Genomic DNA, 13,160 nt, shown 5'->3' with positions numbered 1-13,160 from the left:
CTTTCTTTCCTTATTGCCCTTCTCTGTTAGGCTACCTGTCCTCTGGACAGCTTTCAGTGGGCACTGCAGGCTGTAATCCATCTCTGAAGCTGGGAGATTGTACAGCTTACCCCTCCATTTAAGTGTCTTTCACCTGCCAGTGCTGGGACTTTTGGTTTTTGTCACCCAAAACCTCTGCAAATGTGCAGAGTATCTGCCTTCCCCTGTGGAGATGATAAACCTGTGATTTTGTCAGCATGAATCTGTGACTGGGCCTGGGCTGAGCTTTATGAGGCCGTGGCTAACAAGACAGCCTGCCTTACCTCTCCCTGGCTGATAGCATCTGTCTGCTCACACCTCGTACACCCTCATCTGAACACGTCTTTTCAGCACTGAGTGAAGCCCTGTTGCTTGTTTGCCAGGATGTTCTCAGGAATGAGCTCTGGCATTTCACATGCCTGCCTCTGACAGGCTGCTCTCGGTGGGGTTTCCGTTATCTTGGACAGCCGTGTCTAACTTCACTGCTTACCTCCTGAGGTGCTGAAGGAGCCATCTCTCAGTTCTGAAGGGATTCAAGTCAGGTGGGACCAGCACAGGCACAGTTATGCCCCTGCACAGCCTCTCGAATGCCTGGGAGAGAAGGGTGTCCTTTTGGCATCCTCCGTGCCAGGAGGGATGGGACAAACCTCAAGTATCCCTTTTTTCCCCTCAAAAGGGAGGGATCAGTGCCAGGCTCTGGGTACCAGCTGCTCCTGCCGCAGGAGGGTGGGAAGGCAGCGGGACTGAGGGACTGCAGGAACGTGCCTCTTGGAAGAAAAGGCAAACCCACCAGGAAGAAGTTTTATTTTTACACACCCATTATTCCTCTGGCGCTCGCTGATACTGGGATTTGCCATTGCCTTTAGTTTTTCAGTAATAAACAAGCAGTTGCCATGGGAACCCTGCTATTAGTTAAGGCACAAATGTATTGTCATGGGGAGAATAGCAGTAATATTTCTTGTGCTGGGGAACAGCTCTGCTCCATGTGGTGGAATGTGGGTGGGTTTCTGCACTGGGTCAGGCAGGATGCAGCCGTCAGGGGGTGGGGAGCAATAAGCAGCAGGGCTTTCCTTCTTCTGAACTCCGAGTTCTGCAGAAAAAATGTAAAGCATCTGGGCGGAAAAAAAGAGAAGTGTGATCCCTGAGCTCTTGCTCTGTTTGGCATGAGGGCTGCCTGCTGCTCTGCTCGGTCTCTGGTGGTTTCTCCTGTTGCAATGTGCTCTAGTCCTGTTGCCAAGCAATGGGATGTGCTGGGCTCAGTGCTGTCACTATCAGAGGAAGAGGAGCAGCAGTTGGGCAGGGGGATGTAGTGGGTTCATTTGGCTTCTGTGTGCTGGAAGCTAAATCCTGAGTGATGGAGCAGAGGAGCGTGCTGGGCTACATCAAGTGCTTTGCAGGCCATCGAGGGGATCATCCAACTTCTCTACAAGTGTGATGCTTCTAAAAGGGAGAGCAGTTGAGTCCAGTCCCCTCTTCCTGCTTGGAGATGTCCTTGTAACTGTGGCCCATGCTGGTCATGATCTAGTATAGGAGCTGCACTCAGTGAGACACTTTGTTTGTAACTCTTCATCTCCCAACCATCTGGCTGCTGCCAGAGGGATTCAGGCTCCTGATGAGTGACCCATTCCCTGTGTGAATATTGCTTTTCTTGCAAGTTTTATCTCTGCATATTTTTTTTATGAGCTTTTTTTCAGTCAGCTGGATATTGAGGGATAAATCTGTTATGTTCTCTCAAAGTACAGTGGTCCAACGACTCTTATTGATATATCAGCAACTGCTGGAACGCCAGATTTATGACTTCTGGGCTCTGGAAAGTGCCAGCAGAAGGTCTGGGAGCTTTGAGAGAAAAATTACCTTAAAGGGAATTATTGGTACAGTGGGTAAAATACACTCTTATTGGCAGTAGAGGAAATGAGAACAGACAGGGCTGCTCCTGTGGTACAAGTGCCTTTGTGTCATTAATATTTTCTTCCTCTTCTGCTGGTCCTCTCTGACCTGCTGAATGGCAGAAAAGAAGGCAGCTAAAGTCACCTCCACTGATTCACTGGGGCCTTCTCCAAATAAATCCTGATCTACAGAATTTTTAAAAGATTCATGGCGGAAGAAGCTGTTCTAAAGGGATGGATTTTACAAATCCAGGAGGCCAGAAAAGGATCATGACCAAGCATGACAGGAGTGCATTTTCTGAGGGAATTGGGCAGTGCAACGGTCAGAGTGATTCTCACACCTGAGATTTGGATTTTATAGCAAAAAATATACATACTGGTATGTCTGGTTTGTATTATCTATACTTTTTATATATAGTATTTATATATAATTCCCCACCTCTCCCGGGGAGCTTTGGGGAAGTGGTGAACCTGTCTTTAAGATGGCAAAACCCAAAGCCAGACCTTAGCAAGAAGTGAAGCCTTGCTGCTTGTACCAGGACTTTGCTCTGTGCCTGGCTCAGCTCCATAGCCCCTTTCCCTGCACGTAAGAGGTCGATTCCTGATGGTGCCAGGAGGGGAAGGCTGCAGGTGCAGGAGGAGCTGATTCCCTTGGAAGGCTGTGCAGGCAGCAAAGCAGCTTCCCAGCAGCATGGTGTGCGTGGGGAGCTGCCCGCCACAGCAACCTCAATAATGCTTTGCAATAACTCTGTCAGCCAGCTTTAATATCCTCAGAGATGTTAACTCCAGCAAAGTGCTATTTTAGGTATTAATTTATTATTTTTTTTTGTAAAATATTTTGTGTAGTACAGATCGCTGCCTGAATACAGGCGCATCTGCAGAGGTTCTTGCCAGCAATGTTTGACAGCTTGTGTTTGCCTGTGTGAGGGGAGGGATACCCATCCTCCTGCCCTGGGCAGAGTTAAAGCGCTTGTAGCTCTGTGAGCTGCATGTAGTGAATTTTAGGGCTGGTACAGAGACGAACTGACAGCTCTCTGCTACCCCGTGCTTGTCACCCTGTACCACTGCAGCACTCACGTCCCTCCTGCACCTGGCAGCGCTGTCAGGTTGGTTACGTGGTGTGGGGCAAAGTGGTTTGCTCAGTACCAAAGCAGGGAACTCACTTATGTGAATGTGAGCATGCATGTATATAGTGATGAATATGAAGAAATAGTTGGGGCTTCCTTTTTCTACAGTAGAGGCTGTAGGTTGCAGTGTTGCCTACTCTGTATCCCACATGAGCCAATATTGTACTTTCTGTTATGAATTGTGGCCCATTGTTTGAAATGGCTTCTGAGCTGCCAGGAGAGCTGGTATCTGCCTTGGTCAGAGAAATGCTGTAGGTGCAATCCCTCAAAGAACAGTTGTTTTCTCATTACCTTCCTTCTCAGCCCCATTATTTCTGTTCTGAGATCAGGCCATTATAAAAACCCAGGATCTGGAAAAACACCTTTCTCAACCCAGAGCAGCTGGCAGTTGAGTTATCTGTTACACAGATATATGCTGGAGAGGTACTTGCATAGTTGCATGGAAAAGTGGAAACAACTTGCCAGTCTGGGAAGTTTTGTCTGGCAAAATGAGGCTCTTTCAGCTCTTGTGGAAACTATGGAGTGTGGAAAGCAGCAGGCTTATGGCCAGGAGAAATAAAAAATATCGTCTTGAAATGGGGGAACAATCTCCTTGAGGAAGAGGAGGGCCCCTTGCCTTTCAAGCCTTGAGAGTACAGGAGTAATACAGTTCTGGGGAGTGTGCTGACAGGGATGAGTGCTGAATGGACAATGAGCTAGTAACACTGGTTCATCATGTAATTGCTGCAGGATTTTTTATTTGATGTGCTCAGTTTTATCTGGTGTTTTCCTCATACATCCTGGAGCATCCACAAAGGCCCTGCAGCACTTGAAATGCACCTCGGAGGAAGCCAGCCCCCCTCTCCCTACATTACTCAGTCGTAGATGCTCTTACAGTGCAGCCAGGACCCTCCACCTGCAGCTGAGCAGGACCCAGCCTTATAGCCAGCCCTTCGCATGTTGTAGCAGATGGCAAACATCAGGAGAAGGAGTGCTTGCTGGCATGCCGGCATGGGGATCAGTGGGAACAGAGCCCAGCTCCCAGGCCAGCCATGCTGCAGGGCATTTGGCTTTGCAGCAGGGAGCTTTGGGCAGCAAAGCACAGCACAGAAGCAGTGTGATCCCCGTGGCCCCAGTCAGGTTTAGCAGAGCAGCACTGGTAGTGTGTGCATCTTCTTCAGGTGCCGGCACTACTGGAGTGTGTGCAGTGAAGTTATAAATCAGCTGTAAAAAGTAAAAGCACATCGTGTTTGAGAGGAAGAGTGAACAGCTGTGGGGGAACTGCAGGTAGGGCTGCTTTTGGAGAGGGAGAACGTGATCAGCACGTCAGCATTTGTTCATGTTTTATTTGGATCCTTCTGGCACCCTCTTTGCTATGTGTTATGAACATTGTGAATAACTGTCTCTCTCCTCTCCTCCCCCTGATCTTCTCTGCAGTGGTTTCTAGTGACAGTGACTCAGAGTTCGGTTCCTCCAGCCTGGATGATGAGCCCTCACCTGCAGGGTCAAAAGGCTCACGAGGCAGAAAGCACCAAGCAGGACTAGGTGAGGAGTTGCTCTTCCTTATGGCTATAGGGTGGGAAGTGTAAAGTGCTTGAATATTTGGCTCTTAGCACCATGGATTTTGACTCAGCCATTTGCCTGCCCTACACTGGTGCAGCCCACTGGCTGTAGCTGTGCCAGGTGATGATCTGATCCTTTCTCCCTGGAATAACATCAATAAGTCAAACAGCTAGTGGGTTGCTCCACTGCCTGCAGCCTTCCAGGAACTGCCCTTGCAGCTGGGAGCTGCTCCGGATCACCTAGCAGCACATCTCCAGCCAGCTCCTCACTTGTGACTCTATAGTGTGTGACTCTATAGATCACTACTGCTGGTTTAGAAGTAGAGCACAAAAACTGGGTATTGATCCTGTTCCTGAGGGTGTCTGGCTGGCAGTGGGGAGGCTTTTAGGAGCATCCACTTCTCCATCCCCCAGCAGCATCTCTCTGTTGTGTCCCTGCAGCACCCATCAGGGAGCCCAGTCAGGCCAGGGGCAAGGTGCTGGGGAGCACCCACTCCCCAAGCCTCTCGGCAAGCCGCAGCAGCCTGGGCAGCGAGCAAGGGGCTGACCCCAGTGCCACGGAGAGCTGCCACAGCGACCAGCCGGCCGACGGGCGTGATAGCGATGCCAGCAGCAGAGTCCCTGGTAAGCTGAACCTGTTCTCTGGGCAGATCCATGCTTTGGGAGCTGACTTGTTTCAAAGCACAGCTTTCTCAGCTGCACACCTGGCAAAGCTGCAGCCCGGGATCACCTTTCCCTGCTGTTTTTCTCATGGCAGATGCTGTCAAAACATTACAGCTCACTCCTTCCCTCTCCCCTGAGTGCAGAATTATTCTGCAACATGAGTAATCGTCTGAGGTGGGAGCTGCCTACACCCACCTCCAAGAGCAGTGGTAGACTGAGTCTTTGTCCCAGCCAAGGCCCCGAGCTTCTGTCTGCCCTGCAGAGGCAGCAGAACTGATTGAGCATTTACCGAAGCAAAGCAGAAGTCCAACAGCTTTATGAGACTGGATAAAAATTTTCCTAATGTTAGATGGCTCTTAAAGCCAAGAATTGCTCTTCCCAGAACTCTGCAGTGCAAGAAAAAACACACTTTTTTCCCCCCTCAACAACCTTGGAACAATTAAGTGACTGTGAGAGCAGAGGCTGCTATCACATCTGATCTGGAGCAGCTGAAAGAGATGCAAATGTGTTCTCTCTGCAGCTCCCACTAATCTAGTCAATAACCCCTTAAGTTATCGTTTAGTGCTGCTCTCTCCAGAGTGTTCCTGCTGCCCTGTAAGCTGCCACTCCTTTTGTTCCCGAGCCTGTTTTGTGCTCTGCATGTTGAGGCGTAAATTGGATTAGAGAGAGCAGGTTTATCCTCTAGTGCAACATGGAGTCATTGTCCCCCCTCCCCACGCTTCCTGCTAGAAATAGCCAGCATAAAATTGTTTCTCTGCTCTTCCCTCCCTCCCTCCCTCTCCAAAGTTTCAGGCATTTGCAGTTTTCTTTAATTCTTGGTTTTGCAAAGCAAATCAGATGAGTGATACTTCTGCTCTGTCTGTCATCTCACTGGATTATAGTGCTGTCCTGGATGGGGTGGTTTATTTTAAGTCCCTGTTGGCTGTGGCATTAGAGACATCTGATTGCTGTTGTGTGTTGGCTCTGGTGGCTGTGGAGCAGAGCCGCAAGTTGTCCTGCAGGATCGAAGTGAGTGGTGGTGGATAGCAGGTGTGACCAGAGAAGCTGTGGCTGCCCCATCCTTGGCAGTGTTCAAGGCCAGGCTGGACAGAGCTTGGAGCAACCTGCTCTAGTGGAAGGTGTCCCTGCCTGTGGCAGGGGGTTGGAGCTGGATGAACTTTAAGGTCCCTTCCAACCCAAACTATTCTAGGATTCTATGACCCCTTGGGTGATTTTTGTGCTGGTGCTTCATGGTCATGCCGAAGTCTGGATGGATGCACACCTCTGAACCATGTGTGCATACAGCACTTAGCACTTTGGAGCTTTCCTGACAGCTGTTGGAACTAACTGCTGCCTGGTCATGACAGTGCAAATAATATCTGTAGAGGCAAAAAAAAATGCCTTTTTGCTGCTAAAAACCTCGTATGCAAAGTTTGGCAGAACGGGTCAGTGCTTTCCAGTGGGATCTCTCCTTGCTAGGCAAGGGAGAGCTAAAAATGACAGGCAGCATGGACATAGATTTAAAAAATGAAAACTATAGCAATCTCATGAGCCTAGTTATAATAGTCCCTGAGATGTAGGAGAGGATCTTGCTAAGGAAAAAGTTAAACGAGGTTGGCTGACTAAAGAGTATCTGTAAAGGTCTTCATTATGTCTGCAGTCATTTATTTCCCAGCCTTCCTGCAGAAGGGGCTGCTTTCTTCAGAGGTGGTGCTTACAGCAGGGAGTGCCTTGGTAGGAGGGTTCCATGGCCCCAGGGCCAGGGGAAGGAGGCAGCGAGACTGTAGCGAGTAATTCTGCTGGCATGTGCTGGGGAGGGAATGGAGCTGGTGGTCGTTGCAGCCGGCAGGCACAGGCTTGGGAGCTGATGTTAGGGTGGCAATGGGCAGGGTTCTCTATGTTGTGTCGCATCAGGAACCAGCCACCAGCCAAGCATCCTTCTGGGCCTTGCAGGAAGTTAGGTGGCACTACGACTGTGGCTCTGTGACCACAGGAAGTGGGCTACAGAGTGGTCTGTCTTTGAGCATGTCCTGTGTACAGCAATGTGGGTACTGGTGAGGGCAGCTGTAGAGACTCCACCAAAGGTCTTTGCAAGGAGGTGAAGCAGGAACCTGTGCCTGTGTTATGTTTGCCATGGCTGCATGCTCTGTCCCACAGTGTGGGTCGTCTTCAGCACTTCAATGTGGGACAGAGAGAGGGAAAGTGAGTTTGTTTTCCCTCTGATTGTTTGGGATGTGGCCTTGGCTCTGTGCAGTGAGTGAGCAGCAGGGGCAAGCATGGTCAGCGTTCGTTTGCTCTGAGAGCACTTGATGTGCCCAGCTGGAGAGGCACTGCCACAGTGTGATCTATGCAGCAAACTATTGCCAATCATGATCCATTACATATTGAATCCAATAATGAGCAGTATGCAGTGACATAAGCTGTGTGGAATTCTAGCAGGTGGTTTGAGCATATCAAGCATCCAGGAGGCTGCAGTACTGAATGCCCCCATGCTTTGCGAGAGGCCTGGCAAGAGCAGAAAATAAAGAGAAGAGCAAAACCAGTGCTGTAGTGCCCTAGGAAGCGTCCTGCTCTGCAGTGGGGTTGATGTACTCTGGAGTGCTGGAGGTCTGTTGTGTGCAAATGCTGAGAGCCTTGGAGCTGTTGGCAGTGCCTCTCCCCATCTTTAGATTAGAGCTTTGTCTGTCTGTGAGGGGCTTTTCATGATGGGTCCCTCTGGATGCCACTGGTTGCCAAAAAGCAGAGGCTCCTGCTGTTCATCTTTAAAGAGCTGTGGAGGTGATGTGTGCTGTATGTCAGGACTGGCATCTTCACTGCACATCTCCCTGCCTGTCGGACATCTCCCTGCCTGTGCTCCGCTCTGACCCAAAAGCAGAGCAAGTGGCAAAGATGCTTTCTTACTTAAAGTGCTGATGCACACCTGCAGAATGGGGATGTTAAAAGGAGGGGGTTTTTACAACTTTTCTGAAAGGCTCTGTAACTTTATAACACTGTGTTGGGAGCAAATTTTGCTTCATATTAGCACCTCTGGTGGTATACTACCGGTGACTTTCTTTTCACTTCTTATTCTCACCTATGCTCTAATTCTGCTCTCAAGTGTGACTTTGCAAAACACTTTAGCATTCTTAAATCCCAGCCCACAGCCAGAACAGGGAATTAGAGAGTGGTACTGCAAATGCAGCTGCTGTCATAGTCCTTAGCTCTTTAAGCCTGAAGGCCAAGGCGACAGCATGGTAGTGCGGCCAAGGGGAAACAAGGAGCTATTAAGAAGAGTTTGTAGGTTTCCAGTGTGTTGCTCTGGCTGGGGTTTGGTGAGGCAGATAATGAGGCCTGGGGTTTGTCATAAAATGACTCATGGTCAGAGCTGCATTGGGATTTAGGCAACCTCAGTCCATGAGCCAAAGTTTCAGAAGAGAGTGGTGAATTGAGAGGCTGCCAATTGTTTTTCTTTTTCCTACTGTCTGCCTTCAAAGCCCTTCAAAAGCATTGTTTTCTGAAGTTTCAGTTCTTGGAGGTGTCCGTTCTGACACGGTAGTTGTTAAGAGGAAGATCACGTGCTGGTTTTCCTGCAGAATGTTTTATTGTAAAGAGAATGAAATTTGCACACAGGGAAGAAGCACAATCTTCCTTTTTCTCCTTACCCCCAGCTAGGGAGGTGACTCACCTTGTTCTGGCTGTACAGCTGATGTGTAAAGAGATGCCTCAGCTAAAAAAAGAGCAAAATCCTCATTATTGCTAATTATGATATTTTTAATAAAGAAAGGGAATATTAAACAATTAAAGAACTCGTCAATATCTTACAGTGGTTTTCATTTGCTCATGGAGAGCTTTCACTGGTAATAACATCTTTGAGCTTAGGCCTGGCTGCTGCAGGGCATAAACAGAGAGAAAAAGGCACCTCTCCTCAGATCAGTAGCAAGTTCTACTTCAGTGGGTCTAGTTAATAGGGTCCTCAGTGTCTTCTCTTGTCTCGGGAGCAGGTCAGTCCTATCCTGTTTGGTATTCTGTGGGTCACCTGAACAGCTTGCTGGTAGGGAACTGTGAATGAGCTTGGCAGGGGCTATGGGCTGGAGAAGGCTCTGATTTGTGCTTCAAAGAGGAGGTCTGAGAACAGCCACAAGATAAGCTAATTAATGAGAAGCATACTGTAAGCACACATCACAGTCTCTCCATCTCTGCTTGTTTGCCAGTGTGTTGTCTAAATCATTAATACTTAAAGAGTGGTACAGCAGCTGGCAGTTAAGCAGAGCCATGTTAAACAGTGGTGGTGTTGGGCCTGGGAGCTGAGAGGGTGATGGCAGTGCCTGGTGGGTTATAAGAAACATCATGGCTTGCAATCACAGCATGAGACCAGCTGGAAGGACCTCCAGAAGTGGTCAGCAGGTCCAGCCTGGCCTCTTCTCCCAGGGTGCTAAAGCTGCAGCTTCTGGATGCCTCCCTTGGGCTGCAGCTGGGAGAGGCTGAGCAGAGATGAGAAAAGCACCTGAAGCTGAGAGAGATGGGCAGGAAATGCTGCTTCTGTCTCTCTTAATTTGGGGACATTTATGCCCCTTCTTTCACAAATTGACTGGATTTAGACATGAGGTGGTGTCACTATCTCTGTGGCTCAGCGCCTACCCGGCTGGGGTATGCATCGACTTTTGCTCATAAATATGCAAGCTGTTAATACATGACAGGCAGAGCCATTCTGCATTATTTTTGTGGCAGGATATTCTCAGGGCATCTTTGAAGTTAAAGCATGGACTTCTTTTTTTCCTTCCATTCTGTTTCTCAAATGTCTGTTTGCTCACTCAGGAATGATGATGCTTCAGTGGGTCTAACTACTCCATTGCATGTAGGAAAAAAAATTGTCCTAACAGTAATTAGGCTCCAAATGGGATAGTAATTTCTTTAATGACTTTCTTCAAGGCAGTCTTTGGGGAGTTGACTTTTGTTTTCCTGCACTTGGTGAGAAAGTTGCTTAAATGTTTTCAGACTGCTTGCTCCCTCTTCCATGTTGAACTACAGCCAAACAGCATAGGGCTGGCTTTGCACCAGGGTGGAATAGGTGGGTAACCACGCAAGGGAGCTGTGCTTACAACTCCTGCTCTTCCTCTGTCTGCCTTCAGCCTCTGCCTGCACTGAGGGCACAGGTTAGGAAGGAAGGGTGGGTCAGATGTGGAGGAGACTCACCCACAGCCACCCTCTCGCTCCAAGCCTCTGCACTGGCTGCCTCATCAATGTTGGTGCACTGCTGTTTGCCCCCCTCCCTTTGCTCAAAGCTTGTTGCCACAGCATTGAGTTTTCCTGCTGCCAAGGAGGATGAGTTGTCCCTCTTCCACAAAGTTAAAAAATTGAATTGTGCCTTCATGGCTCAGAAGCATTGAGCTGTCTCTGTCTCCTCGTATTGGTACTGCAGAGCACTGAATGGTCCTGCTGTATTTATAAATAAAACATGATTTCGGGTAGTGACAGCATTAGGAAGTGATTTAAGGTTTGCATTCTAGACACAATGCATTTGTAAATATGAACCTCAAAAGAAGCATATGCCCCTTCCATGTTTTAAGGAATTAAAATATTTTCGTCCTCAAAAAGTGGAAGAACCAAAACATTTTCAGCTCTTTTAATTCAGCCTTGAATTGAAGTGAATAAAGGCTCGAGTACCTAAAAATAAATTACTTTCACTATTTCTGTAATTCTTTATGGAGTTTTAAATTGAAGACTTTTCCCTTGAAAATAGAGGAATGACAAAGACTCATTCTCCTGCCACTTTCACTCAATATATCTGGAAACAAGTCTGCTGCTGAAGATGAAAATCCTATTTTTGTGCCTTCTTTCACATTGCAGAGGTCTGTGCTTTGGTCTTTGATCAACCAGCCTGTCTGGCCTCCTGCCCCCATGTCCTTAGACTTATTCTCTGCCCTTTGCAACACATTTACTACTCATGCTTTCCAGCTTTCTATTCAGTATTTTGCACAAAGCTCTGAGGGCAATAGTTGATATCATCTGTCAAAACAAAGCATAAAGGAAAGAGCATGGGAAGTCAGTATTACAGAATCATGTGGAAGTTAAAAGTCTGAATTTTGGATTCTTCGTAAACACTTTGAGAGATTTTATGGCTCAGGAGGTTATCTTTCAACTGGGACATCAGCCAGTAGCCAGTGGGAGGAATTTGCAGGACTCCCTGTGCCTTAAACATTTCAAATGAACACAGTGACTGGAAAAATCCCCTGTCTGTTTCCTTGGAGTGAACATAATTTATGTCCCCTTCAGTTCAGAGAAGGTGGAGAGAAGTTAGTACTGACCCATTGCTGTCTTAGACCACTCCACATTGCCAGCCCCACATTTCACCCCATGCACTGGAAGCAGCATGTCCCAGCAGAACCTGAGTTTCACCAGCGACTGCTGAAGTGATTAGCTCAGGTTCATTTAGTTGACATGAGCCAGAGTACCTTCTGCAGCAGAGCATTGCTATCCTGCACCCATCCCCAGCCATGGCAGGGACTACATTCTGCCATGGCTCCTATCCATGGCCAGGCACATGGAGGGCAGCAGGATCATGCGGAGGACCTGCTCTGTGGGATATAGATGTTGTCACCTGGTTTGGAAACGTCTGAGAGCTGAGGCTTTGCTTTCTGTCTGATTTGGCCTTTTGAGGGAAGCATACACTAGAGGACCAGTTCTAACAATACAATTCCTTCTTTCTCCTCCTTTCCCCATTTCTTTCCCCTGTCTTTTCTTTCTTTAATAAAGTTTAATGGGCCCTGACTGCTGACAGAGTGTGGAGTAATGATGTATAGACGTTCTCTTCATTATTATTTTTAGGAAGCTCTTAAGATGGCACTGAGCATGTAAAAGCAACGTAAAATAATAACTTTGTCAAGCCCTCTCCCCTTCACTGCTTTCCAAACAAAACTTCTGTCTTTGTGTATTTTGAAGGCAAACGGCGCATCCACACCAGAACACGACACTGATGGAGGTGAAGATGGAGCTGCTTTGCCTGGATCCAATGCTTGCCCCTTGCCCACTCCTGTAGACCTCACTCCAGACAACAACTGCTGCCAGTGGTGACCTCATGATGCTCTTTCACAGGCATTAGCAACACTATGGCACCTGAGGAAGCACCTGCCTGTCCTCCCTGCCTCACTAACCTGGTTTATGGTTTGGTCTGGTTTCCCCTTCTGCTGACTGACTTGCACTTTGGGGTGCTGCTTGGAAAAGGGTGCTGTGCTGTGCAGTGCTGCCGTGGGGCCCAGACCCGTGTTTGTTGGAAAGGATGCACAAAGTGCTCACGGGAGCTGAAGAAACATATGCTGCCTCTGCTGTTCCTAGTTTGTAAAGCCCAGCCCTGGGTTCAGCTCCTAGCCTTGCAGTCTGGCTTTGCAATCTTCAGAAGAAAGGGAAATTCACCCCTCTATCACTGAAATGAGAAGCGAGGAGACTGCAGCCCTTCTACTGCTTCTCAGCCCAGGGGTGAATTTCTCTCTGTGAGCCCCAAGGGAGAGACCAGGGTTTTGAATTGCACTTGACTCCTTGGGACCAGGGTGTTACCCTTTGTGTTTCTTGTCATTGTTGTTTTGGTCTGGTATGAGTTTGGTGGGGGCATCCTGAATCAGCTGGTGAAGTTGTGCTCCTGTTCACTTCCATTGAGGTCTCTGTGATAGGGCTGTCTGCTCAGGGAGACACTTCGGGTAGTAAAGAAACACTCGAAGTTTGCTGTGAATTTTTTGGTTCTCCTGGCTGTGCACTGGCTTGTGTGTCCTGTGGTGGTGTTTTGGCAGTGGGATCATGGGCATTGCATGTGTGCTGCATCTCCTGGTGTGAGAATGCCCATCACCCCATGGCCCACTGGCTGCCTTTGTGTGTCCAAATAGGATAAAAGCTTTCATATTACTTTATCTTGTTAAGCTCTGCAGATTCTCCTTCCATATGCACACCTTGTCATCTCTTGCATTAGCAGGGGCCTT

The 13,160-nt window shown here is 48.3% G+C and overlaps 1 protein-coding gene across 1 annotated transcript in view; it reads left to right on the top strand.

The window, feature by feature from the left end:
- RPH3AL (rabphilin 3A-like (without C2 domains)) overlaps positions 1–12,167 on the top strand; it is a 30,562-nt gene extending 18,395 nt beyond the window's left edge. The window contains exons 6-8 of the mRNA XM_010013341.1: positions 4,448–4,555; positions 5,014–5,196; positions 12,133–12,167. Coding sequence (XP_010011643.1) covers positions 4,448–4,555; positions 5,014–5,196; positions 12,133–12,167 — 326 coding nt within the window. The remainder of the gene's footprint in view (positions 1–4,447; positions 4,556–5,013; positions 5,197–12,132) is intronic.
- Positions 12,168–13,160: the final 993 nt, after the last annotated feature.

Source organism: Nestor notabilis, unplaced genomic scaffold (assembly GCF_000696875.1).
Source record: "Nestor notabilis isolate BGI_N333 unplaced genomic scaffold, ASM69687v1 scaffold10244, whole genome shotgun sequence".
NCBI lineage: Eukaryota > Metazoa > Chordata > Aves > Psittaciformes > Psittacidae > Nestor > Nestor notabilis.
This window is presented reverse-complemented; position numbering and strand designations above follow the sequence as displayed.